The sequence below is a fragment of the Natator depressus genome, chromosome 11 (genome assembly GCF_965152275.1).
Source record: "Natator depressus isolate rNatDep1 chromosome 11, rNatDep2.hap1, whole genome shotgun sequence".
Taxonomy (NCBI): domain Eukaryota; kingdom Metazoa; phylum Chordata; order Testudines; family Cheloniidae; genus Natator; species Natator depressus.
Genome location: NC_134244.1, coordinates 56346002 through 56372989, shown reverse-complemented (window position 1 = coordinate 56372989; position 26988 = coordinate 56346002). Strand labels below are relative to the sequence as shown.

Below are 26988 nucleotides of genomic sequence, written 5' to 3'. Positions count from 1 at the left end.
CCTATGTTTTATGATTTGAGACGGTAAAATAAATCCTAACCTATGTGACAATACTGAAAACCCACATGGGTTTACCTTTCTACCACTCATCAGATATCTTTCATCCTGCTATTTTATACAGTGGGCTAACAATCAAATATTCTTTACCTTAAGTATGATCCCTTTGCTGAACATCGTCCACAGAAGATTGCAGATCGAGAAGATGAATACAAAAAGCACAGGCGGATGATGATCATTTCTCCTGAGCGCCTTGATCCTTTTGCAGATGGTAATTGGTTTCACTTTTTTATAGGTCTTATCAAGTTTGTTGTCTTAAATTGTCTTTAGCCCTTTGATTTCTTTTGGCATGCTTATGAACTTAGTTTTGTTTTAAACATCCCCTTTTTTATATAGATTTTATAGATTTGGTTGAAATCATAGATGTCATATTTTTCATCTTTATAACACAAGTTTTCTTTCCAGGTAGAAGGACAAGAAAATAATGAGCCATTGCCATAGAAACACAAAGGGTTAAAGGTTTCTCTTTTAATTTTGTTTTGGGTTGTGTACTGTACTTTGAACAACTTATGTATTTTGTGCTCAAAATAACTGTACTTTGAGTACATGGAAAGTTTTCATTCCAAATCGTAGTTTTACAGGATTATTGCTTTTGAAATGCTAATTCTCAAAATAGAGCACATAATTCTTACCATCTTATGTTAATGCAGGTAGTATAGCTGAGTGAAACAAAAAGCATATAAAGAGACTTTGATACTTTTAATAGTGCAAGTCTGTTCTGCTAATTTTAGTATGCAAGTCAGCACAAGGGGCATAATGGGCCTGATGGAAGCTTTCCTCAGGTGAGTGAGTTTCACAAGTGAAAATAAGGCGCCTGTTTGCTTAAAATTTGAATCTGTTGCAGGTTTACAAATTAGAATTTCAGCCTGCATGAATTAATAGGGATATTAATTATTTTACTTGCTTAATTGTAATAATTGATATAAACATGTTTTGTCAGAATTCACAGGCCCATACTAACTGTCCTTAATTTCTTTCCTACAGCAGTACTGCTATATGCCAGTCCTGTCTGCATTCTTAAGGGTGCAGTTCAACACATCCTGTGTAAATTATGGTGAAAAAGTATTCCAAAGGAAAGTCCTATCAAAGCTAGTGTCAGAATGACACTGCCAATTGGGCAATGATCTTCAGTATAGAAAATGTTTTAAGAATTTTATTTTTCCTAAATTGTAATGCTATACTGCTTGTATAGCAAATCTGCACATTATTTTAGAATAGTGTGTCCATAAGTCTCATTTTTATATACTTGGGCTTCCGTAAAGTATTTAAAAGTTAAAATAAAAACTCAAGATACACAGAATAAAACATGGTGTACAAAAATCTTTTTGCCTGTGAGTATCATCGTGGTGGTAAATGTACTGTATATTACAATCAACTCCCAATTGTAATTGTACCTTCGGAAGAAAAGAGGGTCAAATAGTATAATTTCATTTTTTTATAATATAAAAAATGAAGCCCTTCAACAATATGACACCTCAAAATAAAGAACTAGAGGGGTTTTTTTGTCCAAATTTGTCAAATGTATAAACTGGTATTTATGCTAAAACATTTTGAATCATTATCTAGGTATACAGTAGTTATTCATAGTCAGATAACAAGTAGGATTTAACAGCTTACACAAGGTAATGTTTTGAATATAAATATCTTTCCAAAGTGTTACTAATGGTAAAGAGATAATTTTCTAGGCTTCTATTCTGCTGCTTGAAGTCAGAACTGCTGATGGACACAAAGGCACGAAAGTGTACGTATTCCGGATTAGCAACCCAGGAACCCATCACTTCTGAAGACTCTTAACTGTGTTATCATTTTATCATTTTTATCTGCTTTAAAATATTTGTTTTAAACTGCAGTAGTTATGTTTGTGTTCAAACAGGTTAAATTGATCAACAAACTGAATAAACGTAAGATACGTGTAATTTTTAAAAAAATTCAATCAAAAAAGTAAAATTAAGTGATTATGGAATAATATAATATTAGAGCAGGACAATGAAAAAAGTAGATTTTTTTGATTATCCTGTACTTATTGTATTCCTGTCCTGTTGCTGTTCTCTTCTGCAGGAGGGAAGACACCTGATCCTAAAATGAATGCCAGAACATATATGGATGTTATGCGTGAACAGCATTTAACAAAAGAAGAGGTCTGTTATCTTTTTGATCTGAGCTTAATGCTTTATTTGTTTTGTCTTGGATTTCTAAAGGAACGCAGGCCTTAGGCTCCTTTGAAATCCAGTCTTCATGGGTAAATGGTTATTACTTGTGTAAATATCATTTGTTTGAAAGCTTATCTACTTGGGTTCAAAATAACAGCTAAGATAACCATGGAGGAGGAAAATCTTTTTGTTGTTGTTCCTTTAATACACACAAAGTAAATTACTTCCTGTTCAGTCAGCTTTGTTGTTCCTCCTGTATAGTCACCTTCCGATGTTGATCTTTCATGCAGCATAGGCGGGAGAGAGATTTTTAAAAAGTCATTGTAAAACCCCAAAACAATTGCCAGAGGATTCTGACGACAGGGATCATATCTGAATGTGCATTTAGTTCATTTAAAAAAAATAACTAGAGAATTCAAGTTGATTGGGTTTCTTTAAATTTGGCCTAAAATTTAAATTTGTTTTTAAAAGAAAAATAAAGTCTTTTAGAAGACTTTGAAATGGTTTGAAATGGAAGTTGTATTTTAATAGATTCCAAATAGGTTTTTAAAGAAATTTCTGTGCTGCAGTATTAGAAACGCACATGTTGGGGTGGCTTCTGAGTCCTTATCCGTTCAGTAGCCTCCAATACTCCAAACTCGTCTCTGAGGTTTCTTTTATTGGCATGCAGTCAAACTACACTTGAGCTGATCAGGCTCAAGCATAGGGGATGGGTACCAGGCATACCACACCCCCAGAGTTAGAGCAAACCTTTTCCTTTAAATACGCTTACACAAGACGTGTTTATTACTATATATTGCATCATACATTTTGGGATTAGCTTGGTTACCTTGTAGGCACCAGTCCCTGTAAAGCATGCTCTGTCCATTTTATATTTACTGATTTTCCTTGGTGCTGGGTTTGTTTCTACTTTCAAAGTACACAGCCATCGGAAAAAGAAAAGAGCCTACTGTGGATCCTCTTTGGAGCCATTGTAGTACTTTAATTAAGTAGTATGTTTTCTTTCATAATTTAACTTGCACTTTTTATTTGCTATAACATTTTTAGTTGTATTAATTTAATTATATATTATATTAGTGTACATTGAGTTTACTAATTTCATATTTATATTAAATGGAACTGTTTTGTGTTTACAGAGTGTTCATGTACCCCTATACAAGTCACTCACTGGTCACTCAGAGCCATCTTAAGGTTCATTGTTCATATGCCCATTCTTGGAGAGGAATTGTCATTTTATTTTATTATTATTTATTTTGCTTCTGCAGTTTTTTAGTGGTTGCCTTACTACTGAGAAAGGAATCAAGGATCTTTTCTCACCATCCTGGTTCTGGCCACCCTTTTAGTCCCTATTTTTATTTGCTAATTTATATTTAACGTTTATAACCTACTTTAAAAAAAAAGAAAAAGTTAAACTTCGTAAAAGCATTGAGACACCCGAAGGGTTAAATAACAAAGTTAAGACTGTCAGGAGACATTGGCTGCTGCTCAGTGTCTGCGACAGCTTTGCGACTTTGAATGCAAGATTTAGCTGGATTTTTAGTGGAATCTTTTAAAAGCCAATTCATTTTTAGATATATTTTACATTTTCTTTTTAAATAGGAGTTTTCTTCAATTCTGTGGTCCCTTACTGTGTTGCAAACAGTTTTGAGAGACCAAATAAATATTTGAAACTTGCTTGCCAGCGGAGCCTTTGGACCTTCTTTCCTAAAATGGTTTTACTCTCCTGAAGTTTTCCTTTTGTAAATTGCATGTTATGCGCAGATGACACATTTAAATTGATTACATTTCTGAACTGCAATTTTTATTTTTGAATTTAAGCTTTGAATAAGTTCTTCACAGGGAGAGAACTTTTTTGGCCTGAGCTCTGATAACTGCTGTACCCTAGCAATGTTTTGTTTTTACTAGGGCTGTCAAGTGATTAAAAAAAGTAATCTTGATTAATCATGCGATTAAAAAAATTAATTGCTATTAATCGTGTTGTTAAACAATAATATAATGCCATTTATTTAAATATTTTTGGATGTTTTCTACATTTTCAAATATCGTGATATCAGTTACAACATAGAATACAAAGTGTACAGTGTTCAGTTTATATTTTTGATTACAAATATTTGCACTGTAAAGAACAATAAATAGTATTTTTAAGTTCCCCCATTACAAGTACTGTAGTGCAATCTCTTTATCATGAAAGTTGAATTTACAAATGTAGATTTATGTTAAAAAACAAACAAACAAAACCTGCATTCAAAAACAAGGTAATGTAAAACTTTAGAGCCTACAAGTCCACTCAGTCCTACTTCTTGTTCAGCCAATCGCTCAGACAAACAAGTTTGGTTTTCATTTGCTGGAGATAATGCTACCCACTTCTTGTTTACAATGTCATCTGAAAGTGAGAACAGGTATTCACATGGCACTGTTGTAGCCATTGTCGTAAGATATTTACTTGCCAAATGCCCTAAAGCAGGGGTCCCCAACGCGGTGCCCACGGGCACCATGGCGCCCGTCGGGGCAGTTTTGTACGCCTGCAGGACACCCCGCCACCGAAATGCCGCCGAGAAGCCTTGCCGTTTCCCGGCCGCATTTCGGCTGCAGCGGGGCGTCCAGCGCCCGCCACAGTCTTCTGGGAATAGCAGTATGTTATTCCTACAAAAAAGGTTGGGGACCACTGCCCTAAAGATTCATCTGTCCCTTCATGCTTCAACCACCATTCTAGAGGACATGCATCCATGCTGGCGATGGGTTCTGCTCCATAACAATACAAAGCAGTGTGGACCAATGCATGTTCGTTTTCATCATCTGAGTCAGATGCCACCAACAGAAGGTTGATTTTCTTTTTTGGTGGTTCGGGTTCTGTAATTTACGCATCTGAGTGTTGCTCTTTTACAACTTCTGAAAGCACGTTCCATGTCTTGTCCCTCTCAGATTTTGGAAGACACTTCAGATTCTTAAACCTTGGGTGGAGTGCTGTAGCTATCTTTAGAAATCTCACATTGGTACCTTTTTTGCGTTTGTCAAATCTGCAGTGAAAATGTTCTTAAAACAAATAACGTGCTGGGTCATCATCCGAGACTGCTATAACATGAAATATGTGTCAGAATGTGGGTAAAACCAAGTAGGAGATGTACAGTTCTCTCCCAAAGTGTTCGGTCACAAATTTAATTAACGCAGTATTTTTTTAATGAACATAATCAGCATGGAAGCATGTCCTCTGGAATGGTGGCAAAAGCATGAAGGGGCATATGAATGTTTAGCATATCTGGCATGTAAATACTTTGCAAAGCTGGCTACGATAGTGCCATGCGAACGCCTGTTCTCACTTTCAGGTGACGTAAATAAGAAGCAGGCAGTATTATGTCCCGTAAATGTAAACAAACTTGTTTGAGCGATTGGCTGAACAAGAAGTAGGACTGAGTAGATTTGTAGACTCTAAAGTTTTACATTATTTTGTTTTTGAGTGCAGTTATGTAAGAAAAAAATCTACCTTTGTAAGTTGCACTTTCACGATAAAGAGACTGCACTACAGTACTTATGAGGTGAATTAAAAAATACTATTTCTTTTATCATTTTGAGAGTGCAAATATTCATAATCAAAAATAATATAAATGAGCACTGTACACTTTGTATTCTGTACTGTAAATGAAATCAATATATTTTAAAAAGTAAAAAAAATCCAAAAATATTTAATAAATTTCACTTGGTATTCTATTGCTTAACAGTGCGATTAAAACTGCAATTAGTTTTTTATCACAATTAATTTTTTTGAGTTAATTGCGTGAGTTAACTGCAATTAATCGACGGCCCTAGTTTTTAGTGCTGTTTTCACTCCCTTATTTTCCTTGTGTGTCAGCTATCTGGGGCTTTAATAAGCTGATTGTTGCACTTAATTTTTTCTTTCTCTGACAGGCAGTCAATTTTACTGGATTTTTTTTTAACAATCTGTTGTTTGAGCTAATTAATGCCCCTTGCATTGCTCTTATTTATTTTTTCTACACAATAAAACCCAGATCACATCCCCACTAGCATATTCAGAAGTAATCAAGCCATATCAAAATCCCTATTTCCTTTTTAGTGGTTTTGACCAAATCATCCATAATCCAGTTATTCAAATCAGATTGTCACTCTGCTTGCAGCAGCCAGCACAATTATTTACAGACTCTGTTCATTGGAAGGGCCCGTTTCCTTCAGAATAGTTGTGAAATCTTCTTGGGGGAAAATTGCATATAGTGGTGGTAGTTGTCACCACCTGACCTCCCATTTGCATCATTCGTTTGATTACTGAGGGTTTTACTGGGTGTGATTGCATGAGTTATACTGCCATAACTGGGTTTTATTATCAAACCATGCATTCTCTTCTTTAACCCTTCAGCATCCTCTTTAACACTTTCACTGTAACTTTGCACAACCCCAACTGTTTAATTCCCTCTGAACTCTTCAGTGTTCATTTGTGCAAAAGCTCCTTTTAACTCCTCGTTCTCTTTGCTTAAATCACTTACTCATCTCCCAAAGGGACACATTTCTCAGACGAATTCTTTTGGTGGCTCTAAACTTATCTTTTGTGGTTTTTTGCTCTTACTTCTTAACTTAGTATACTTTGCCTGCAAACGCTGTACTCACTAAATACAGTCTTAGACAGACAGCTGCTTTTTACTTTAGATTCATGCAAATAGGTAACAGGCATTGTGTTCTCCTTGACCTGTCAGGAATCTTTTCTATTTAATTTGTTTCCTTCTCTACAACTTTTATTTATTCTTTATGCTTTATACATTCATCCCTGAAGGTGACACATTTTGTTTGTAAAGTTTTAGCCATCAGAAACAATCCTTGAGAAACTGCTGTCTTGATTTGGGCTTTCTTTGTTTTAGGGGAAAGAAATAGGTATTTATTTTTTCCATGGTTGCCAAAGTGTCTTATTTTTTTGAAAATTTCAGTGGCATTCAACAGACCTCTGGTATGCTTTGCCAAGCATTCATTTTTTATGTACCTCTTTTTTTCCCTGCTCTCTGGAGTTCTTTTCACCTGATCTCGCTGTCCCCTTAATACTTCTCTGGAGAGTCCCGGTGGTCTGCCCTTAGATTTAACCTACTTCTCCAATGTGGTGCGAAGTTCTTCATATTAAACCCTTAATTCCTTCCAATGCCATTTTCCTTAATGCTAGGTTGCGACCCTCACACTAAGGGGTGTATATGTTACCTGCTCCAGACAAACGGATCCGAGTTGCTGCACCAGTAAGTAGTGGTAGCCTCTGAGACCTTATCTGCTCAGGAGTATGTTGGGGTGGCTTCTGAGACATTATCCACTCAGCCTCGGAGACCTTATCCACTTGATTCCCAAGAACTCAGTTTGACTCAGAACTTATCACTGAGTTTTCTTTATTGTATACAATCAAACTACACTTGAGTTGAACACGCAGAAGCATAGGGCCTGGGTATAGTGCATACCACATATCTGAAATTACAGAGCAAAACTCTTCCTTTGTATATATTTATACATTATATTGCATTTACTATACATTGCATTACACGTTCTGAGATTGGCTTGGTTACTTTGTAGGAACCAGTTCCTGTACAGCATGCTCTGTCCATGCACTGTTCATGTATGACTTACTTTTACTTCATCTTACGTTCCCAACTTACCTTAGCTATTGTTATCTTGTCCATTGTAAATGTTGTCTGGGTGTATCTTAGGTTTCCAGCCTACTGATCCATTTACCTCCCTAATCCCGTCTCTCAAGAGATGAAGTCTCACTTACGTCAAACCAGGCCTACAACATTTTGCAGTACTAAGAACTCTGGTGTGAAACCGACATTGATTTTTGGTCAAAGATGAGAAAAATGTAAAAAGTGTAAATGTTTAAAAGTTGATATTTAAAACTTTCTTTTTTAATAACCAAAATAATGGTTAAACAAAATTAAATTAAACAAAATTCCGTGTGTATGTACACACACACGCGTCTCTTGGCATCAATGGAATTATGCTAATTTACCCCACTTGAGGATCTGGCCCATGTTTTTTATGTTGTCATCTTAATATTTATGTACATACTGATAAGTTAAAATAAAGAGTTCCATATGAATTATATATCCAACTTGTCTAAAGCAATCCTCTTAACATTTAATTAAGATCAGACATATAGCTAACTCAAACCTAAATTATTAGCTTCAAATATTGCATGCTGTGATATAATTCATTTAAAAATATTTTTAAAATAATACTTTTTTAAGCACTTGGGTAAAGAAGTTGTTCGGTTGAGGCAAATGTGTAGTAAACTTCTTAAATGTACGCTGTCTTACTGATCACATATTGAAAAGTATTCTGTAATTAATCACTTTTAAAATAAAATTTGATTTAACTTTCCATTTGTAATACATCTAGAACCTTTTAGAGAGACAGTGGTAAGACACGTTTGGCCTAAAATAGTGGTTTTGTAAAAATCTAATACCAATATAGGTGTTTCTCTGAAACCTTTAAAAACAATCCAGTGAAAACTTTTTAAAAAATAAATATTCAACTGCAGAGTGCTGAACCCAAACATTGCAGTGTTATGCTAGTGTAGGGGAACTTGAAATTAAAATTGACTAGAAATTGATTATAAACAGTGTCAAAATTTCATCGTCTAAGCTGAGAAAAATGCAAAAGGAAACAGCATGAAAGTAAATTTGACTATTCTGTCTGTTTTAGTAACCTACAGTATTACCCTAAAGAAACTTGTTTTGAGTGCCCTTCTAAGAAATAAATTCTCTATTTTTTTTAACAGAGGGAAATTAGGCAACAACTAGCAGAAAAAGCTAAAGCTGGGGAACTTAAAGTCGTCAATGGCACCTCCTCCCAGCCACCTTCAAAACGCAAACGGCGTTGGGATCAAACAGCTGACCAGACTCCTGGTACTACTCCTAAAAAACTATCCAGTTGGGATCAAGCAGAGGTAATTACCCCTTTATTGGTTCATCTCTGTGTTGTCAAAGCTGTCAATGTTTCCAGCAAGTCTTTAGAGTTCTACAGAAGCTCTTGACTTCTATAGATGTCTCACAGACTGCACTTTTATTATACTAAATAGAAATTAAGTACTTATCTTTTACTGTACAAAATAAAATCAAAGGTAGCTGAAGAGTTTTAACAGCTTGTGCTTTTGTCTTGGTTAGACCCCTGGACATACTCCTTCTTTGAGGTGGGATGAAACTCCTGGCCGTGCAAAGGGTAGTGAGACTCCTGGAGCAACCCCAGGCTCAAAAATATGGGATCCTACTCCCAGTCATACACCAGCAGGAGCTGCAACCCCTGGACGGGATACACCTGGTCATGCAACTCCAGGCCATGGAGGCGCAACTTCCAGTGCACGTAAAAATCGATGGGATGAGACCCCCAAAACAGAAAGAGGTATTTCTGAAATTACTAGAATTGATAGAAAGGTCTGGATGGGTAACGGGATAAGAACTTTTAACTTCAGGTTGTCAGTGTGAAAGCAGGTCAGGCCAGAAGTAGGGAAAAAAGTTATTGCTCTTTGATATCCAGTGGCTGATGTCTTTTTCAGTTGGGGTGCTAGTAGGCAGAGTTCTGTCACAAAAATTTCACCCCTCATGGTTTTAGTAAAGGAAACTAAGGCTATGCAGTATGCGCACTGCATCAGCATGGCTGTGGTGCCATAGCTATGCCACTGTAACCTTATAGTGTAAATGCAGAACGCAGAAGGGGTTTTGGTGTCACTGTAAGAACTCAGTCTCATGGAGCGACAGCAGCTAGGTTGACAGAAGCATTTTTCTGTCAACTTAGCTGCATTTACATGGGGGAAGCAGGTCAGCATAGCTACAGTGGTATGGATATTTCATACCACTAAGTGCCACAACTGTGTTGACCTGTGTTTAAATGTACACCAGAGCTTAAGAGTCTTTTTAGTAGTGATACTGCACTATCCGCTGCAGATGAGGGTTTTGAAGCATGCTGACAGGACAGAGAAGCTCACATTATATTGTCTTTTATGGATATATAGAAAATGTTGCTTATACTGTCAATTGGGCATGTTTCATAAGATTTATGCATTTATACCCCTGTTTGCTGTGACAAATTTTATTCACCTATTAGACTATAAAAAAAAAAATCTTTGTCATATGTTAAATTGTTAAAATATTTTAACAAAGCAAGTATTGGAGTGTTTAATACATAAAATATTCAAGTTCTTTCAAATATGTTGCAATGATATCTAGTACTGATTGCTCAGATGAAACCAAAGAAAATAAAAAAGACAGACTCTTTTCCTCCCTAAGATTAAATTATTGTGTACGTTTATTATACTGGTGGTAGTCTTTAATATTAAGGATGAGGGAAGTTTTTGGTTACCTGTTTGGTATCTTTGTTTATCTGATCTATCAGTGGTGGAGCTTGATGTTTCTGTTAGTATGTTGTTATGGGCAAGGAGGTGAAAGAGTGGAATGGAATAGTCTAAGGGAGATCAGATCTTGATATTGTAGTAATGCTTCCCTTTTAGAATGTTTTTTTGACTTTCAGAAACTTTAGGATTTTGCTTGTAAGATCTGACTTGCAGCCATCATAATCTGAAAAAATTGGGCTTTTATTTTTATAGATACACCGGGACATGGCAGTGGATGGGCTGAGACTCCTCGTACAGATCGAGGTGGTGATTCAGTTGGTGAAACCCCAACTCCTGGAGCAAGTAAAAGAAAGTCACGTTGGGATGAAACACCTGCTAGCCAAATGGGTGGTAGTACTCCCGTTTTGACACCTGGCAAAACACCAATTGGTACACCAGCCATGAACATGGCAACTCCTACGCCAGGTAAGATTAATCCATTAACTAAGGCTTCTGTTTTCTATCACTTCATATTAAAATGTAAAAATAATGTAGATTTATGTAGGCATCCCTATTCTGCTTTTTGACTTTGGAAGCCCAACTTTGTATTCTGAATGTCTGTAGCAATTGAATTCTGGCAGGGAACACAACAATGTAACCTCAAAGTCTGCTGTGAATGTTTGTTGAATTGATAGGCAAGAATTGCTAGAGTTTCCTGAAAGTTCTAACTCAAGAGATTGGAATTCTGAGGCCAGTTCTGTACTCTAGCGCTGAATATGTCTTAATTCCAGACAATGTTAAAGAAGGTACCCTTGCAGATAAAAATTAAAATACTTTCTTTTCCGTAAATGTAGGTCATATAATGAGCATGACTCCTGAACAGCTGCAGGCATGGCGCTGGGAAAGAGAAATAGATGAGAGAAACCGGCCACTATCTGATGAAGAACTGGATGCCATGTTCCCAGAGGGATATAAGGTAGTTGATCTGAGTATATCAAAGCAGTCTGTTGCTATATATGCTGTAACATACTGGTAATACATTTTCCACTCAGAATATGGACTTTAACAATAAAATAAATGTTATGATTTGAATGTTTCACACTAAATACAGATGAATTCATGCCAACTTTTGTTAATTTAGTTACTGGTATTTTATAAATATCCATTAGGAAGGGGAAAACTTAAGAGTTAAATTAAAAGGAGGGCAGTTTTTCTTCTGCTTCACCTTAGGGAGCTCATGCTGATTTCAGAAGGAGTTCCGTATGTGGAATGGCTACAGAACTGGAGCCCATGGCGTGGTAAAACAGATCAGACAGAGATTGAAAACTGTCAGTAAGACAGTATTAACATGCTTCATTTAAAAAAAACCACCCACTTATTTTAATATTCATATCAAACACTTCATAAAGAGACACTTAAAGGCTAATATTTCATCTCCGCTCATGAGAACTTTACAGTAGTACTTAACGATTGTTAGGACTCCTCTTGACATCATTCCTGTACTTTCAAGTCCAACAGCATGTACGCAGTTCCAAAGAATTTATAAGATCACAGTTACTTAATTTACAACAATACAAAGGTAGACTCTAAAACATATGCTGAAGACTGTCACAAATCATTAGAATAAACAGTTAACATGACAGATACATGTATCAGTCATTCCCTGTTCTGAGGCTGTTGTGACTGTCAGTTAATGTTATTTTTAACATTCTGCTTTGCAGTCTGAAAATACTTTTTAGATTTTAGTGTTCAGATGTCTACCTTATTTCAGTGCATTATTTTTATCTTTATTTCGCTTCAGGTTCTTCCCCCTCCAGCTGGTTATGTGCCTATTCGTACTCCAGCTCGCAAACTTACAGCAACTCCCACACCATTGGGTGGTATGACTGGATTCCACATGCAAACAGAAGATCGGACCATGAAGAGCGTTAATGACCAACCATCTGGAAATCTTCCCTTCCTAAAACCAGATGATATTCAATACTTTGATAAACTACTGGTAAATGAGATTTTATTGATACTGATTTAATGTCTCCTTCTATGGGGCTGGAGATGGTAGAAAAACTGTGCATTAATTAATATATTTGGAATTATTTATAGGTTGATGTTGATGAATCAACACTTAGTCCAGAAGAACAGAAAGAAAGAAAAATAATGAAATTGCTCTTGAAAATAAAGAATGGTACACCTCCAATGAGAAAAGTAAGATATTCCTCTGATGTGGACATACCACTCTCATTTTCAAATACCGTCATTTCCTTCCCATTTATTTTAGGATCCAGTTTCAGCTCTTTTTTCCCTAAAACTGCCCATGGGCTTGCTCCAAGCTGCTTCTAAAGGACTTTTATTTGTCTGTTGTTTTTTCCTTCTTCTCATCTAACTTTTGCTTTCTCTCTCTGTATTGTTTTTCCCTTATTTATGCTTCTTAATTTTTCCCCCTCTCTAAATTATGTATTGGTCACAACTGTATTAAATAATTCAGTAAATATTTCTATTTTATAATAATTACATCTATAAAGCATATTGTGACACATTTATATGAAGGATGTTCTATTTTATTGTATCTTAAGATCATTGTTCCAAATGCATTTCTGGCAACAGCATGCATAAATAATTTGAAATCAGTAGAAATGCACTTGATTATGGCTTGATTTTGCTCATTACATAGAAATGTTGTTATTTTGATTTCATTCTGTGTGGTTTAATTCAGAGGGGTTTCTTTTTTTAGGCTGCTTTGCGCCAGATTACTGATAAAGCTCGTGAATTTGGAGCGGGTCCGCTGTTTAATCAGATTCTACCTCTGCTGATGTCACCAACGCTTGAAGATCAAGAACGTCACTTGCTTGTCAAAGTTATTGACAGAATCTTGTACAAACTGGATGATTTGGTCCGACCATATGTACACAAGGTCTGTTTCACTGAAATTTACTTAAATATGTAATATTTGTTTTATGAATGCAGTCTGTACTCTTTACTGAGTGCTTTATAATAGTTACTTTTCTGTGGCTCAGATTTACAGATGTTTATGCATCTGTGCGTTTGAATCTTCATTTTTAAAAAAAAAATTTACATTATTGGTAGGCGTGCACAGTTAGAGATACTGTCCTTTTTAGAAGTACAGAATGTAATACTAAAATGCTTTTATATAGTCATTTACCAGATTTCATTTGCAGAACATCTTTTGTAAGTTGTATGAATAATACATCAAAATATAAAACTTAAAAGCAAGGCGGTCTGGAAGAGTTAATTGTACATGAATGTGCTGGAAATAAAAGATTGTGATAGCTGATCCATGCAATATCGCCGGTATTGGCATTCTGTCTTAGAGGAGAAAGGTAGTCGAGAAAATCAATCAATGTTGAATGAGGGGGTAAAGGATTATTAAGGGAGATGGTGATCTTTTGAATTTAATGAGCGTGGAAGCCATGGAATCACCATGTTAACCAGCCTTTTCTTAGGGCCAGAACTACTGAAGTGGACAATAATACTTGAGTTGAGAGATATTCATTAATATAATTTGAAGTGTTAATTTGTTCATTTGTTACCCTTTTCAGATTCTTGTGGTCATTGAACCACTACTGATTGATGAAGACTACTATGCGAGAGTGGAAGGCAGAGAAATTATATCAAACTTGGCTAAGGTAATAACACTGCAGCATCCTTCCTTTTTGTACTGAATGTGATAGTGTTATAGCTAAAATGTAACTGTAACTATGTGACCTGGAGTATTCTGCTTTTTAGTATTGCAAATGTAATGGTTATGTGATAAGAAACTTACAAACCCAGCAAAGTATATATGTTTTATTTTTTGTCTTTCAGGCTGCTGGTTTGGCTACAATGATCTCCACCATGCGACCTGATATTGATAACATGGATGAATATGTCCGAAATACAACAGCTCGAGCCTTTGCTGTTGTCGCCTCTGCTTTAGGCATTCCTTCTCTGTTGCCCTTCTTGAAAGCTGTATGTAAGAGCAAAAAATCCTGGCAAGCTAGGCATACTGGCATCAAGATTGTACAGCAAATTGCTATTCTTATGGGCTGTGCTATCTTGCCTCATCTCAGAAGTTTGGTTGAAATCATTGAACATGGTATGTTCTGTTTTTTGTTAAATGTTTTCTCTAGTTTGTACATAAGGCTGTTGGTTAAATTAAGGACTCAAATTCTTGAATGTCAGTCCTAGACTTTGTAATCTAATGGAGACTACATCAGAGTATTCGTCTTTCCTTTTTATAGTTTTTTCAAAGATTTTGGTCTATAGCCTGGTTTAAATAACTGTAATAAATCTTTATATGTGAGTTGTTATAGCTATAAAGCACAGAAGACAATAACTTGAAAATAACTAGTACTTCTAATTTCTTTTGGACTATTAATCCTTTAGTTCTTATGTAGTATAGTTCTTGCTCTTTGGACCATGTTTTGACTAGTAGATGACAACAATACTGTTTGACTTTGTATAACTGCATATTGTCCTGCGTTCTCCATCTCTCAACAAGTCTTGTATAATTTAAGGTATTCTCTATATTAATGGTTAAATTACGGAGAACGCTTGGGTTTCAGTGAGCACCGTGTGAGCCAATTCTAATTGAGGAAGTTTGTTTATTGATACAATAACATCCCCATGTATCAAGTTCACACTACCGCACTTGGGATGATTTGTATTGTAATTGCTTACTTGTTTTAGTGAAACATCTGCTGGTCAGTTTTAACCGCTGTATTATGGAGCTCTTGGGACTTCATTGTTGAGAAGATCTAGAATTCTAGGGAGTGAAATGTTTTAAAATCCACAATAGAGGCACTTCATAGGTTGTAAATAATCCACATACTTTTTCTGAAACGTTTTAAAAAATCAACTTCTGAAGTGTTAGAGCACAGCCTGATGTAGTTGGGTGGTTTTGTTTCAATTCTGTTTTTTTCCAAGTATTATAAAATAACATGAGGTTTTTCATCTGGATTTCCCCTGCCCGTGACTTCTCTACAATGATTCCTTTTTGTTAAATAGCTGCCATAGAAGCAGCACTTCAGTACCTTTCCTGAAGAGGCCTGAATCTTAAGAGACATTTGAAGCTGAAACTCCTCATTGTTTTTGATTTTTAGACATTTGGAGCAAACAGTTCTCTGTGTAAACAAGGCTTTTTTAATTCCAAAATAGATATTGAAGGTTTGTGCCAGGAAATGCTGAGCACAAGATGGAAGGGAAAAGTGGGGGGCATGCTTTTACGCTTTAACAAAAGAAGGATTTTATTTTCTCTTTCCTGTCCTTTGGCACACATTCCCCCATTTTTCCACAGTAATTCAATCTCTGTGTAATGGTGTAAGAAGCACTTACTGAATATGACTTGTTTTCCAGGTTTGGTGGATGAGCAGCAGAAAGTGCGTACTATCAGTGCTTTGGCTATTGCTGCTTTGGCTGAGGCAGCTACGCCTTATGGTATTGAATCATTTGACTCCGTTCTAAAGCCCTTATGGAAGGGTATACGTCAGCACAGAGGAAAGGTATGTCTCTACAATCTGTTTTTCATCTCTTTATTTTGAATGTAAACTGCTGTATATATTTTAATACCCATAACAAATATATTATGTATTATAATAGGGTCTGGCTGCCTTTTTGAAAGCTATTGGGTATCTTATCCCTCTTATGGATGCTGAGTATGCCAACTACTATACCAGAGAAGTAATGCTAATCCTTATCAGAGAGTTCCAGTCTCCTGATGAAGAAATGAAAAAAATTGTGTTAAAGGTATGTCAAAATCACTTAAACACTGTCAGTGTAATGTTTAAAGTAAACTTGATATTACTTGTGATTTGGATCAATAAAAGAATCTGTCATTTAATAAGCATTCTTCTAAAAAAAAAAAAAATGGTCTACAGCATTAAAACTGTTGCATTTTCATTCCCTGTTAGGTGGTAAAGCAGTGTTGTGGTACAGATGGCGTTGAAGCAAACTATATTAAAACAGAGATTCTGCCGCCATTTTTCAAACACTTTTGGCAGCACAGAATGGCACTGGACAGAAGAAATTACAGACAGGTATAGTTTAGTTTGGAAAAGATTTTAAACTGCTTTGAATTAAATTTATCAAACGGTATATATAAAGATGTTTGTGGTGGTGAATTTATTTTTGACTTTTTCAATGTATCTTGAGATGGCATTCACTTTGGGCAGAGACACATTGTGAGATGTGGATAGATGGTTAAAAGGATCAGCATTCTTAAATGGGATACAAAACATTTTGCTTCTAGTTTACCTGTTTGAATACCAGTCTCAGTTGGTAGTACAAAAGTAAGTACCATCTGATGGCTTATTTGTGCTATGTAAAATGACTGGTTGGTTTCCGTTTCTAGTGGATAGGTGTCCCCATCACAAAAGTGTTACCACTGTTAGCTCAAATAAACACCCAAGTTGACAGTCTCAGAGAAGACTTAAATGCTTCACTTTCCATGCACTCTAGAATTGGTCCTTCCAGTTGAGAGATACTAACATGGCAGTGTGTTTTAAATCATTTTCAGTCCATCCTAACAGGAAACAAACTCTGGAAATTCACACTACCACTGCGAATGACACAAGTGCTCAAACTCACATTTAAAAAAAATAGTGTTTAGCTATCTGGGTAATACATCCACCTCACATTAGTTTAAAAACAAAATGTTTTGTAATTTTTAATTATCTATGCAAGGAAAACTCTCCCACTCCCTAACTTGAAGGCAAAGAACAACCAAGTGGATTAGTCCATTTGCAATAATTTTTCTCAGGATATAGACAAGAATGTAAAAAGAAAAAAGAAAAGGAGTACTTGAATGTGAGATTTTGGAAATTTTTCTGCTTACCCACAACCTTGAAAATGGCTTTCTGCAACTTGGTTGTTGCCTCAGGAGTTTTATTCTGTTCTTGAGAGTAAATTATACCAGCATGATGCCCTTTCTTTTCTTGTACCAGGCAAAGGATTTCCCAGGTCATCTTAGAGGTTTTAGGAAGTCTTTGTAAACTGACTCTCTCTGATTATTTTGCCCAAAGCTATATTTTTATGTTTCAGTTGGTTGATACAACAGTGGAGCTGGCAAACAAAGTTGGAGCAGCAGAAATTATTTCCAGGATTGTGGATGATCTGAAAGATGAGGCTGAGCAGTACAGAAAAATGGTTATGGAAACAATTGAGAAAATAATGGGGAACCTGGGTGCAGCAGACATTGACCATAAACTAGAAGAACAACTTATTGACGGTATCCTGTATGCCTTCCAGGAACAGACCACAGAGGTATTGTTAGAAGATGCTCTTAGCAGTTAAAATATTTAATTTAATCTGTTTACACTGTTCTGGAAAAATTAGTATTTACACTTGAAATCCAAACAAGAATTACATGGGTTTTTTTAATTGGAACAAAGAGCATTGAAATTTGTAAGGCAGTTTTGGAATATTAAAGTGGCAAATATTATAAAGGTTGTAGGTACGAAAGGAGTTCAATAGTAAATGGACAGTTTGATATAAGAGAGAGAAGGTGGGCGAGGTTATACCTTTTATTGGAACAACTTGTGTTGGTGAGAGAGACAAGCTTTTGAGCTTACATAGAGCTGCTCTTCGAAAGCTTGTCTGTCTCACCAACAGAAGTTGGCCCAATAAAAGATACTAGCTCCCCCACCTTGTGTCTCTAATATCCTTGGACCAATGTGGCTACAACAATACTGCATGCAATTAGTGATGTAGTTGATCTTGCTTTTCTAACTCTTTTTTTGTTGTTGTTGTTGTTTTTCAGGACTCTGTGATGTTGAATGGCTTTGGCACAGTGGTTAATGCTCTTGGCAAACGAGTTAAACCGTACTTGCCCCAGATCTGTGGTACAGTTTTATGGCGTTTGAACAACAAATCAGCCAAAGTTAGGCAGCAGGCTGCTGACCTGATCTCACGTACTGCAGTTGTTATGAAGACTTGTCAAGAGGTATTCATTTCTCCCATTCCTCCTTTCCATAGAAAGTCATTTTTAAATGAAAGAAAAGTGAGAATTTTTGTTAACTTTTACATCTTGTTACTTGGTTCTAGGAAAAACTGATGGGACACTTGGGTGTTGTCCTGTATGAGTATCTGGGTGAGGAATACCCTGAAGTATTAGGCAGTATACTTGGAGCACTTAAAGCCATTGTGAATGTTATAGGTATGTGGGGTTTTTGTATCAGAAGCAAGTGGGGAGGGGGGGGAGTTTAAGAGAATGAGACTTAATAAGGTGTCATTCTGTTGAACAGGTATGCACAAGATGACGCCACCAATCAAGGACCTGCTGCCAAGACTCACACCTATCTTGAAAAACAGACATGAGAAAGTACAGGAGAATTGTATCGACCTAGTTGGTCGTATTGCTGACAGGTGAGTTGTTGTGGTATACTTCTGAAACGCCATGACATGTTAATTGCTTACATAACAGGTCACAACATTTACCCATTTTTAATGTTTGATAATTTAGTTATCAGGTTTGGGATCTGGATTTTATAAATCTTTGGGGCTATTGGAGTTCCTTAAGCTTTATTACAGGGGTGGCCAACCTGAGCCTGAGAAGGAGCCAGAATTTACCAACGTACATTGCCAAAGAGCCACAGTAATACGTCAGCAGCCCCCCTTCAGCTCCACACCCCGCCCCGCTCCCAGCACCTCCCGCCCATCAGCAGCCCCCCCAATCAGTGCCTCCCCCTCCCTCCCCGCATCTCCTGATCAGCTGGTTCATGGCTTGTAGAGGGGGCTGGGGGGGGGGGAGGAGTGAGGGCATGGCAGGCTCAGGGGCAGGAAGGGGTTGAGTGGGGGCAGGGCCTGTGGCAGAACTTGGGGTTGAGCAGTGAGCGCGCGCGCACACACACACACACACACACACCCCCCGGCACATTGGAAAGTTAGCGACTGTAGCTCCAGCCCCAGAGTCGGTGCCTATACGAGGAGCCGCATATTAACTTCTGAAGAGCCGCGTGTGGCTCCGGAGCCACAGGTTGGCCACCCCTGCTTTATTACAAAGATTCTTCATATTAACAAGTCTTCATGATTAATAAAATGAAATATGTAGGTACAAAGTATGACTGATCAGGTATACATTTGCAGTCTCATATACTATTTAAATTATATTATTTGCTACTGTTAGTCTTTAATTGGTTTGTCAGTTTACATAGACTTGGTGCAGACCTTAGAATGAAGCTTAATTCTCTATGTGGTTTGTGTACTCTTATAACAAAAATTCACATAGCCATCCGTTAACTGTTTAAAAAGAGAGAAGGGGAGCCTACGTTCAGGTGTTAGTAGCATAGGTGTACATCTTGTAATCTGTTTTTTGCTTTAAAAAGGTGTGACTTTCCTAAAATACCTGCGTTTCCTTTCTTATCCAGGGGAGCAGAATATGTTTCTGCAAGGGAATGGATGAGGATCTGCTTTGAACTGCTGGAGTTGTTAAAAGCTCACAAGAAAGCTATCCGACGAGCCACAGTAAATACTTTTGGTTATATTGCAAAAGCTATTGGGTAAGTATGTTGTCTTGATACTGATCAGCATGTGTAGGCCCTTGCTTAGAACGGTGGTGATTGTGGGTTTTCTTGGAAAAAAAAGAACAATGAATTTCTTTTGTTTCTAAAATTTTCAGCCAAATTGTTGTTTAAAATAGGTTTTTTTGTACTTCATTTTATTCACTTTATAGGAGGCAAACTACAATCCATTACGCTTCAGTAACATATGCTGTTTTAATAGACATGGGGCTGGTCTACATTACAATGTTAAGTACGTCGCTCAGGGCTGTGTAAAATTTCCTGCCCTATGTGATTAATTTAGCCAATTTAAGCTCTAGCGTAGACACCGCTAGGTTGATGGTATAATTTTTCCATTAACCTAGCTACCACCTCTCCATCTCCTTGCATCGCTGTATTAAGTGTCTACATTACAGCACTAAAGCTGTGCCACTGTAGGGTTTCTAGTGCAGATGTACCCTAGCTTCGTAGGGCAGACATGATCAAAGTACATTTTTATGTTCGTAGAAAGATAAAGTTAAGTTATAGCCATCTTTTTCCAATGCTTGTACTAGAATGGTTCTAATTTTATAAGTTTATTTATTTTTCTGATTGAAAAATTGGAGGAAATGGAACATTCAGGTGCTTCCTGGGTCCTTTCATACAATCTTGCTCTTGAGATTGTGGTTCCACACGTCTCTTCCGTTAGTGTTTTCTGTAATAAAGAACTTCACCAAAGAAATAATTTTTTGCTGTTAATTTCTATTAGCAATGTATAGTCTTGTCACAGACTGTAGCGTGAAGCTTAATTCTGTATATTAGTCTACATATTCTTAGCAAATGGTCAGACATCCAAATAAGCAATCTGTTCAAAAACAGATACAAGGTATCTAGAAGCCCTAAAATTGGGACCACATCATACAAGCACTGTACGAATACACACCCTAATCCAGCTAACACTTAGCATGTGTGTAATTTTCTGCAAGAGCATAAATGTTTGCAGGAGCAGGGCTCTAGTAACAGAAAATTCTTACTCCAAAGAGTGTACTAGCTAATTTGAGGCAAGATACAACAACTGAGTTCCAAGTGGTGAAGGATGGATGAGGGTCATGAAAAGATCACACAGGCATTTAAGTTAGCTATTGCACAACTCACTGCCTTCTGCTAGTTCCAAATCAACTGTCTGTCTCTGAGATACAATCTATTATTGACTGACTGGTTTCTGACATTAAAAGTAACTTAGTACATATTTACATCTTTTCACTGACAAACTCCTGCATTTTGTCTCTTCCAGACCCCATGATGTGCTGGCTACACTGCTAAATAATCTGAAAGTACAGGAAAGACAGAACAGAGTATGTACTACAGTAGCAATTGCTATTGTAGCTGAAACATGCTCACCTTTCACAGTACTGCCTGCTCTGATGAATGAATACAGAGTTCCAGAACTGAATGTCCAGAATGGTGTATTAAAATCTCTTTCTTTTCTGTTTGAATACATTGGAGAGATGGGAAAAGATTACATTTATGCTGTTACACCATTGCTTGAAGACGCTTTAATGGACAGGTCAGTAATTTATCACTTTAGGATACTTGTTGTCACATTCAAGTTCTTCTTGTTACATTAAACACGCTTCCCTCCCATACCTGGTTCCTCAATAGCAGAAAAATGTACATGGAGATGATTGCTTCCTCAAAAACATTAATAGAATAACATACATATTTTAGCTTGATGTAATTCAAACCAACTTTCTCTGTGTTCCAAACAACTATACATTCCTTTTTTAGTAATACCATTGAAGACTAAAAGTTTGCAAAATGAGATAATTACAGAATGACCCAGGATTTACCATATTAGGACAACTTTTAATTAGTTATTTTTCTAGACTACTGAGCAGTGTTAAATGATAGTAATTTCTCCTATGAAACTGTTAGATGATTTTTTATTAGCTGATTTGAAGTGTAATTTCTCTGCCCCATGCTGTTTGCAGGGAAGAATAGAAGAGTATCATCAGAACTTTTTAGCATTCTTCGTGTCAGAAAAGCATTATTATTAGGGCCCTACCAAATTCACAGTCCTTTTTGGTCAAGTTCACGACCACAGGATTTTAAAAACGGTAAATTTCATGATTTCAGATTTAAATAGCTGAAATTTCAAGGTGCTGTAATTATAGGAGTCCTGACCCAAGAAGGAGTTGGGGGGGGGGTCACAAGGTTATTGTAAGGGGGTTGCAGTACTTTTACTTCTGCACGGCTGGTGGTGGCGGTGCTGTCTTCAGAGCTGGGCTCCCGGCCAGCAGCTGCCGCTCTCCAGCTGCCCAGCTCTAAGGCAGCATAGAAGTAAGGGTGGCAATACCACAACCCCCCTAAAATAAATTTGTGTCTCACACACACACACCCCAAACTCCCTTGGGTCAATACCCCCAATTTTTGAAACACTGGTCTCCCCCATGAAATCTGTATAATATAGGGTAAACGCACGCAAAAGACCAGATTTCATGGTCCGTGACGCATTTTTCATGGCCGTGAATTTGGTAGGGCCCTAATTATTATGATTTCCAACAGAAAGTTTTGTTTGCAAGTGAACTTGTTAAATAAACAGGTTATGTTTTCTTTGCAGAGACCTTGTACACAGACAAACAGCCAGTGCTGTGGTGCAGCATATGTCTCTTGGAGTATATGGATTTGGCTGTGAGGATTCTCTGAATCACTTGTTAAATTATGTGTGGCCCAATGTGTTTGAGACATCTCCTCACGTCATTCAGGCAGTTATGGGAGCACTGGAAGGCCTAAGAGTTGCCATTGGACCGTGTAGAATGCTGCAGTATTGTTTACAGGTATGCTTACTTACGTTGGGGCGGCAGGGAAAGTAATTTGTCAAACCTTGATACTCAACAAGGAGGAGACTTCTGGAAAGCAGAAATCCCAAAAGTGTGTTAAGGATGATAATGGACATTAGCTTTGGTGTTTGCAGTGTAATGTTACCATACGCCACAGAGGTGGGAGAGTAATAGTATATTACTTTGTGATTCAAACTATATTTGAAATATTGTATATTAAGTTCTGCACACTTTGTTTACATATTTCTGTTAACAATATTTAGGGAGTTTAGAGAAGTGAAACGAAAGTAATCATGGGGCTGCAGAAAAGCCTGTGGGGGATGAAAGATGAGGCTGATGAAGGGAAAAATGAGTTTAGTTTGACTAACTTGTGAGGGTATAACCATCTGCAGATCCTTGAAGGTAAATACGAAGGACTGAGAGGAACAGTGGGGGTGTAAGAGAAAATAGTGAATGAAATTAAATTGAATTTAGGTTAAATCTCAGGAAACAAACTGATAGTGATTAGTGTTAGCGCATAGAATGGTCTGTTCATCCCTCAAGACAATTAAAACCAGATAGCTCAAAGCACTGGAAAACTATACTGTAGGATAGGAAATATTCTCTCAGCACTGGGTTTGAATGTTGTTTATTAGTGAACATTATTGTTATGGTAGCATCCAAAAGCCCCATTGCTATGCTGTCATAGACAATAGATGCTCCTTGTCCTGTGGGATTTGCAGTCTAAAAGACAAAACAGATGAAAGGCAGGGGATGAGGATATAACATACAGGGAACTGAATACATCAAGGAACTGACTCTGCTTCTTTAGTTGCATGTCTGGTGTTTTGTTTTGCTCTTTAAGATGGTAGGGTGAGGAGTTAGTAGGAATAAGGGAGTAGGAAAAGGAAAGAAAGCGAAAGGGGACATCTCTGCCTAGTCTGTTTTGTATTCTTAATTTGTATTTTCCTCACTTAAACTACTAAGCAATAGATTAGTATTTCCCTAGAGCCTTAAAATTCTACCTGTTCTGCAGGGAGGGGGATGATAATAAAAACTTAACTCTTGTATAGCACCTCCATGCGTTCATCTCTGTGCTGTACAAAGGAGAAACTGAGTAGCATTATCCCCACTTCACACTTGAGGAAACCGAGGCACAGAGAGGTGATGTGACTTCCTCTGGGACACAGCAAGTTAGCACAGCCAGGAACAGAACTTGGGTCTCCTGCCGATGTCCCGTTCAATGCTAGCACTTCATCTGTTCTTCAGGGTGAATTCCACTGTATGAATTTCTGGTGGTTTTGCTCTTTTTAGAAAGGTGAAGAGCCCAAGCAAAACCACCAGAAACTCATACAGTGGAATTCACCCTGAAGAACAGATGAGACTTAAAGGGTGCAGAACTCCTAAATTTGAAAATTTCCTTTCTATATGAAGTAATGACAAATCATTTTTTTATCTTCATTAGAAAGTTAAACAAGAATAGCAGTAACAGGAGAGAGTTCACTGTTTTCTCAGCTCAGACTTTTAGTTGGCATTTATTTTAATAACTAAACTTGATTTAAAATAATTGCTTACGGTTTTTTGTTTTATTTTTACTATTATGCATAGCTCAAATACCAAGTCTGTAATGTACATGGCTTGTTTATTTTATATTTTGTTTTATTTTCCTAGGGTTTGTTTCACCCTGCCAGGAAAGTCAGAGATGTGTATTGGAAGATTTATAATTCAATCTATATTGGCTCACAGGATGCCCTGATAGCACATTATCCAAGAATCTACAACGATGAAAAGAACACCTACATTCGTTATGAACTTGACTACATCTTATAATCTTATTGTTCAGTCATTTGTGTTTAATGCACAGCTGTTCCACACTTAAACTTGCTTCGAATTTGGTGATGTAAAATTTTAAAACGTTGCAGATCAGTCTAGAGCTGGTCAGAGGAGGAGCTAGAAATCCATTAGCATGATTTTTAAATAATCTGTCCTATTTTTATGTTAAACAGTTAAAGCCAGTAGTGACCAAGAACACAGTGTGATTACACAATGTACTGGAGGGATTTCATTTTGGATTCATCTTTATGAAGATTTAGATTTCATTCCTTGTGTTTAAAGGGGATGTTTATTTGAGAAATAAACATTTGTGTATAAAATACTAATTTGTGTGTGTGTTTTTGGACAGAGAGGCTTGTGAAGCGAATCTCTTTGATAGATTGTTAAGCATTTGTTTATGTAAAAAAGGTGGCATACATTTTAACCCTCATTTTGTTATCCCCTAGTTTTGAATAAATAAGAAAAATGTACAAACTGTAGTTGATGTGTGTGTCTTTTATAATGGGATAATGAAACTGTACTGTCGCTGGTTGCCATAGTTTTCACATTCTATTTGCATGGAAACCATGGCTTTTAGTTACTGCTTGCTGTCAGATTGCTTCACTCAACATTTCATGGCTGTGAAGATTAAATGTGCTGTCATTGTAATAAAAAAAATGAAGCTTTTTCTAGATGGTCTAAGTAAAAATGCGTTGTCAGTTGAATGTGAACGTGAATCTGTTTCATAGCCTTTTAATCAGTGTACCTGCCCAGGATGAAAGTGACCAGTATAGTGCTTAGGTCTGATTTAGGCCAGTTGGATATTTGTCAGAAAAATAGTGTCTGTAGTACCGGACTTGAGGCAGCTGCTGTGAGTGCTGAGCAAATGGACAGGAATTATTGGAATCATTTTGTCCTTACCAGCTGCCGGTATACAGGGGAGGGTAGAAGAAACACCTTCCCTTATTCTTGCTCACCCTCAATTATACATACTCCAGCAATAAAAAATAAGTCAAGGAGGACATATTATAAAATGGAGACATGGAAAACCACACAAAACATGGGATGATGTCCTGACGTTGCCATGTAAGGTTATCATTGTGATGATGTCATTGCATCCTAATGAAATATTAGGATGAAAACAGCAGTGGTGTGAAATCAATGGCATTATTTTGTGAGTGATTTACACTCCATTCTGTGATCAGGTTGCATTCTCCCTTCATATTTGAATTCTAATGGTCTAACAAATTTCTTTCTGCTGTTTGTATCGATGCACAACATTCTTTTTCCTGTTTAGCATATAAGCAACTATTGTTTATCCTAACTTTCAGGGACACTTAAATATGTCATCTGAATTATGTCATATTTTTTTTTTAAAAGTACTTGTGTGTTAGAAATTTGCAACCCTATTTCTGGAGCAGATCATTACTTGTTACCTTTTCTGACAATATTGATTTTGGGGGGGGAACTGAAAATATGACCATAATATTTCTACTTGCACTAAACAGCTTGTCGCAATGGAACTTATTACATGACAACAGCTGAGAGTTCTTGATGGTGGCTTTATAGTTCAGGAGCTCTTTCCTTCACAGAACCACAAGCAACATTTTTATATAGTGTCACTTGACCTTGTTTCTAGCTTTTTCTTGTTCAGCAATGCTTTGTTTGCATCTCTGTAGGGCTCTCACTTTGATTTCAAAGCATTATACAAATACAATAATGCAATTAGTCTTTCAAGAGCCCTTTTAAGTAGGTCATTGTAAGTTTCCATTTGACTCGGGAGGGAGGGGGCGGAACCGAAGCGCAGTGAGGTTAAGAGACTTGCCCAGTCCTGTGTGTTAACTATACCATGTTTTCTAAGATATTAATATGACAAGTAAACCCATGAGATTATTCAGCAGGAAATGGAAACTAGCAGTCAACTATTAATTGAAATGCTCTTCGAGGGGGAAAAAATCCTTCATATAATCTCTCATCACCCACCCACACACACACACAGGGAGAGGGAAAGGAGAAAAGGATCCTACTTGATACAGTAAAAGTATAAAAATTGCATTGTGCTATTTTATCTTTATGCTTTATCTCCAGCACCAGTTGACAAAAATATATATTTTAACAGTGAAATTGAAAGGAAATCCTTCATGCCAAATACTGGTAAAACAAGTTTGCTTGTTACTCCTCAATAGTCCACTTGCACTACCTTGTTTTCTCCCAACTCTCTCACCACAATATTGCCTTTTCAGATAAAGTCCAAGTCTTACTTGGTTTGGCATTTTTGGAAGTCAAAAACTGCACTTTAGGAATGTTATTACATGTTTTGATAGTTGCAGCCACACTTGTGTAGTAAAAGCAGGTCATGGGTCCATTGTATCTAGGACAAC

The 26988-nt window shown here is 36.9% G+C and overlaps 1 protein-coding gene across 3 annotated transcripts in view; it reads left to right on the top strand.

Annotated features, from left to right (window-relative positions):
• SF3B1 (splicing factor 3b subunit 1) overlaps window positions 1-25075 on the top strand; it is a 39681-nt gene extending 14606 nt beyond the window's left edge. Inside the window, exons 4-25 of one of the 3 annotated variants that reach the window (XM_074967824.1) lie at window positions 154-268; window positions 2116-2195; window positions 8962-9129; window positions 9347-9581; window positions 10783-10995; window positions 11364-11485; window positions 12311-12508; window positions 12610-12711; window positions 13238-13417; window positions 14064-14150; window positions 14329-14599; window positions 15859-16004; window positions 16102-16248; window positions 16413-16538; window positions 17542-17763; window positions 18260-18442; window positions 18544-18655; window positions 18744-18864; window positions 19866-19997; window positions 21271-21543; window positions 22597-22813; window positions 24467-25074. In XM_074967824.1, the coding sequence (XP_074823925.1) occupies window positions 154-268; window positions 2116-2195; window positions 8962-9129; window positions 9347-9581; window positions 10783-10995; window positions 11364-11485; window positions 12311-12508; window positions 12610-12711; window positions 13238-13417; window positions 14064-14150; window positions 14329-14599; window positions 15859-16004; window positions 16102-16248; window positions 16413-16538; window positions 17542-17763; window positions 18260-18442; window positions 18544-18655; window positions 18744-18864; window positions 19866-19997; window positions 21271-21543; window positions 22597-22813; window positions 24467-24625 (3609 nt within the window). In that variant the 3' untranslated portion in view covers window positions 24626-25074. The other 2 variants (XM_074967826.1, XM_074967827.1) reach the window with 2 other exon arrangements.
• The last annotated feature ends 1913 nt before the right edge of the window (window positions 25076-26988 follow it).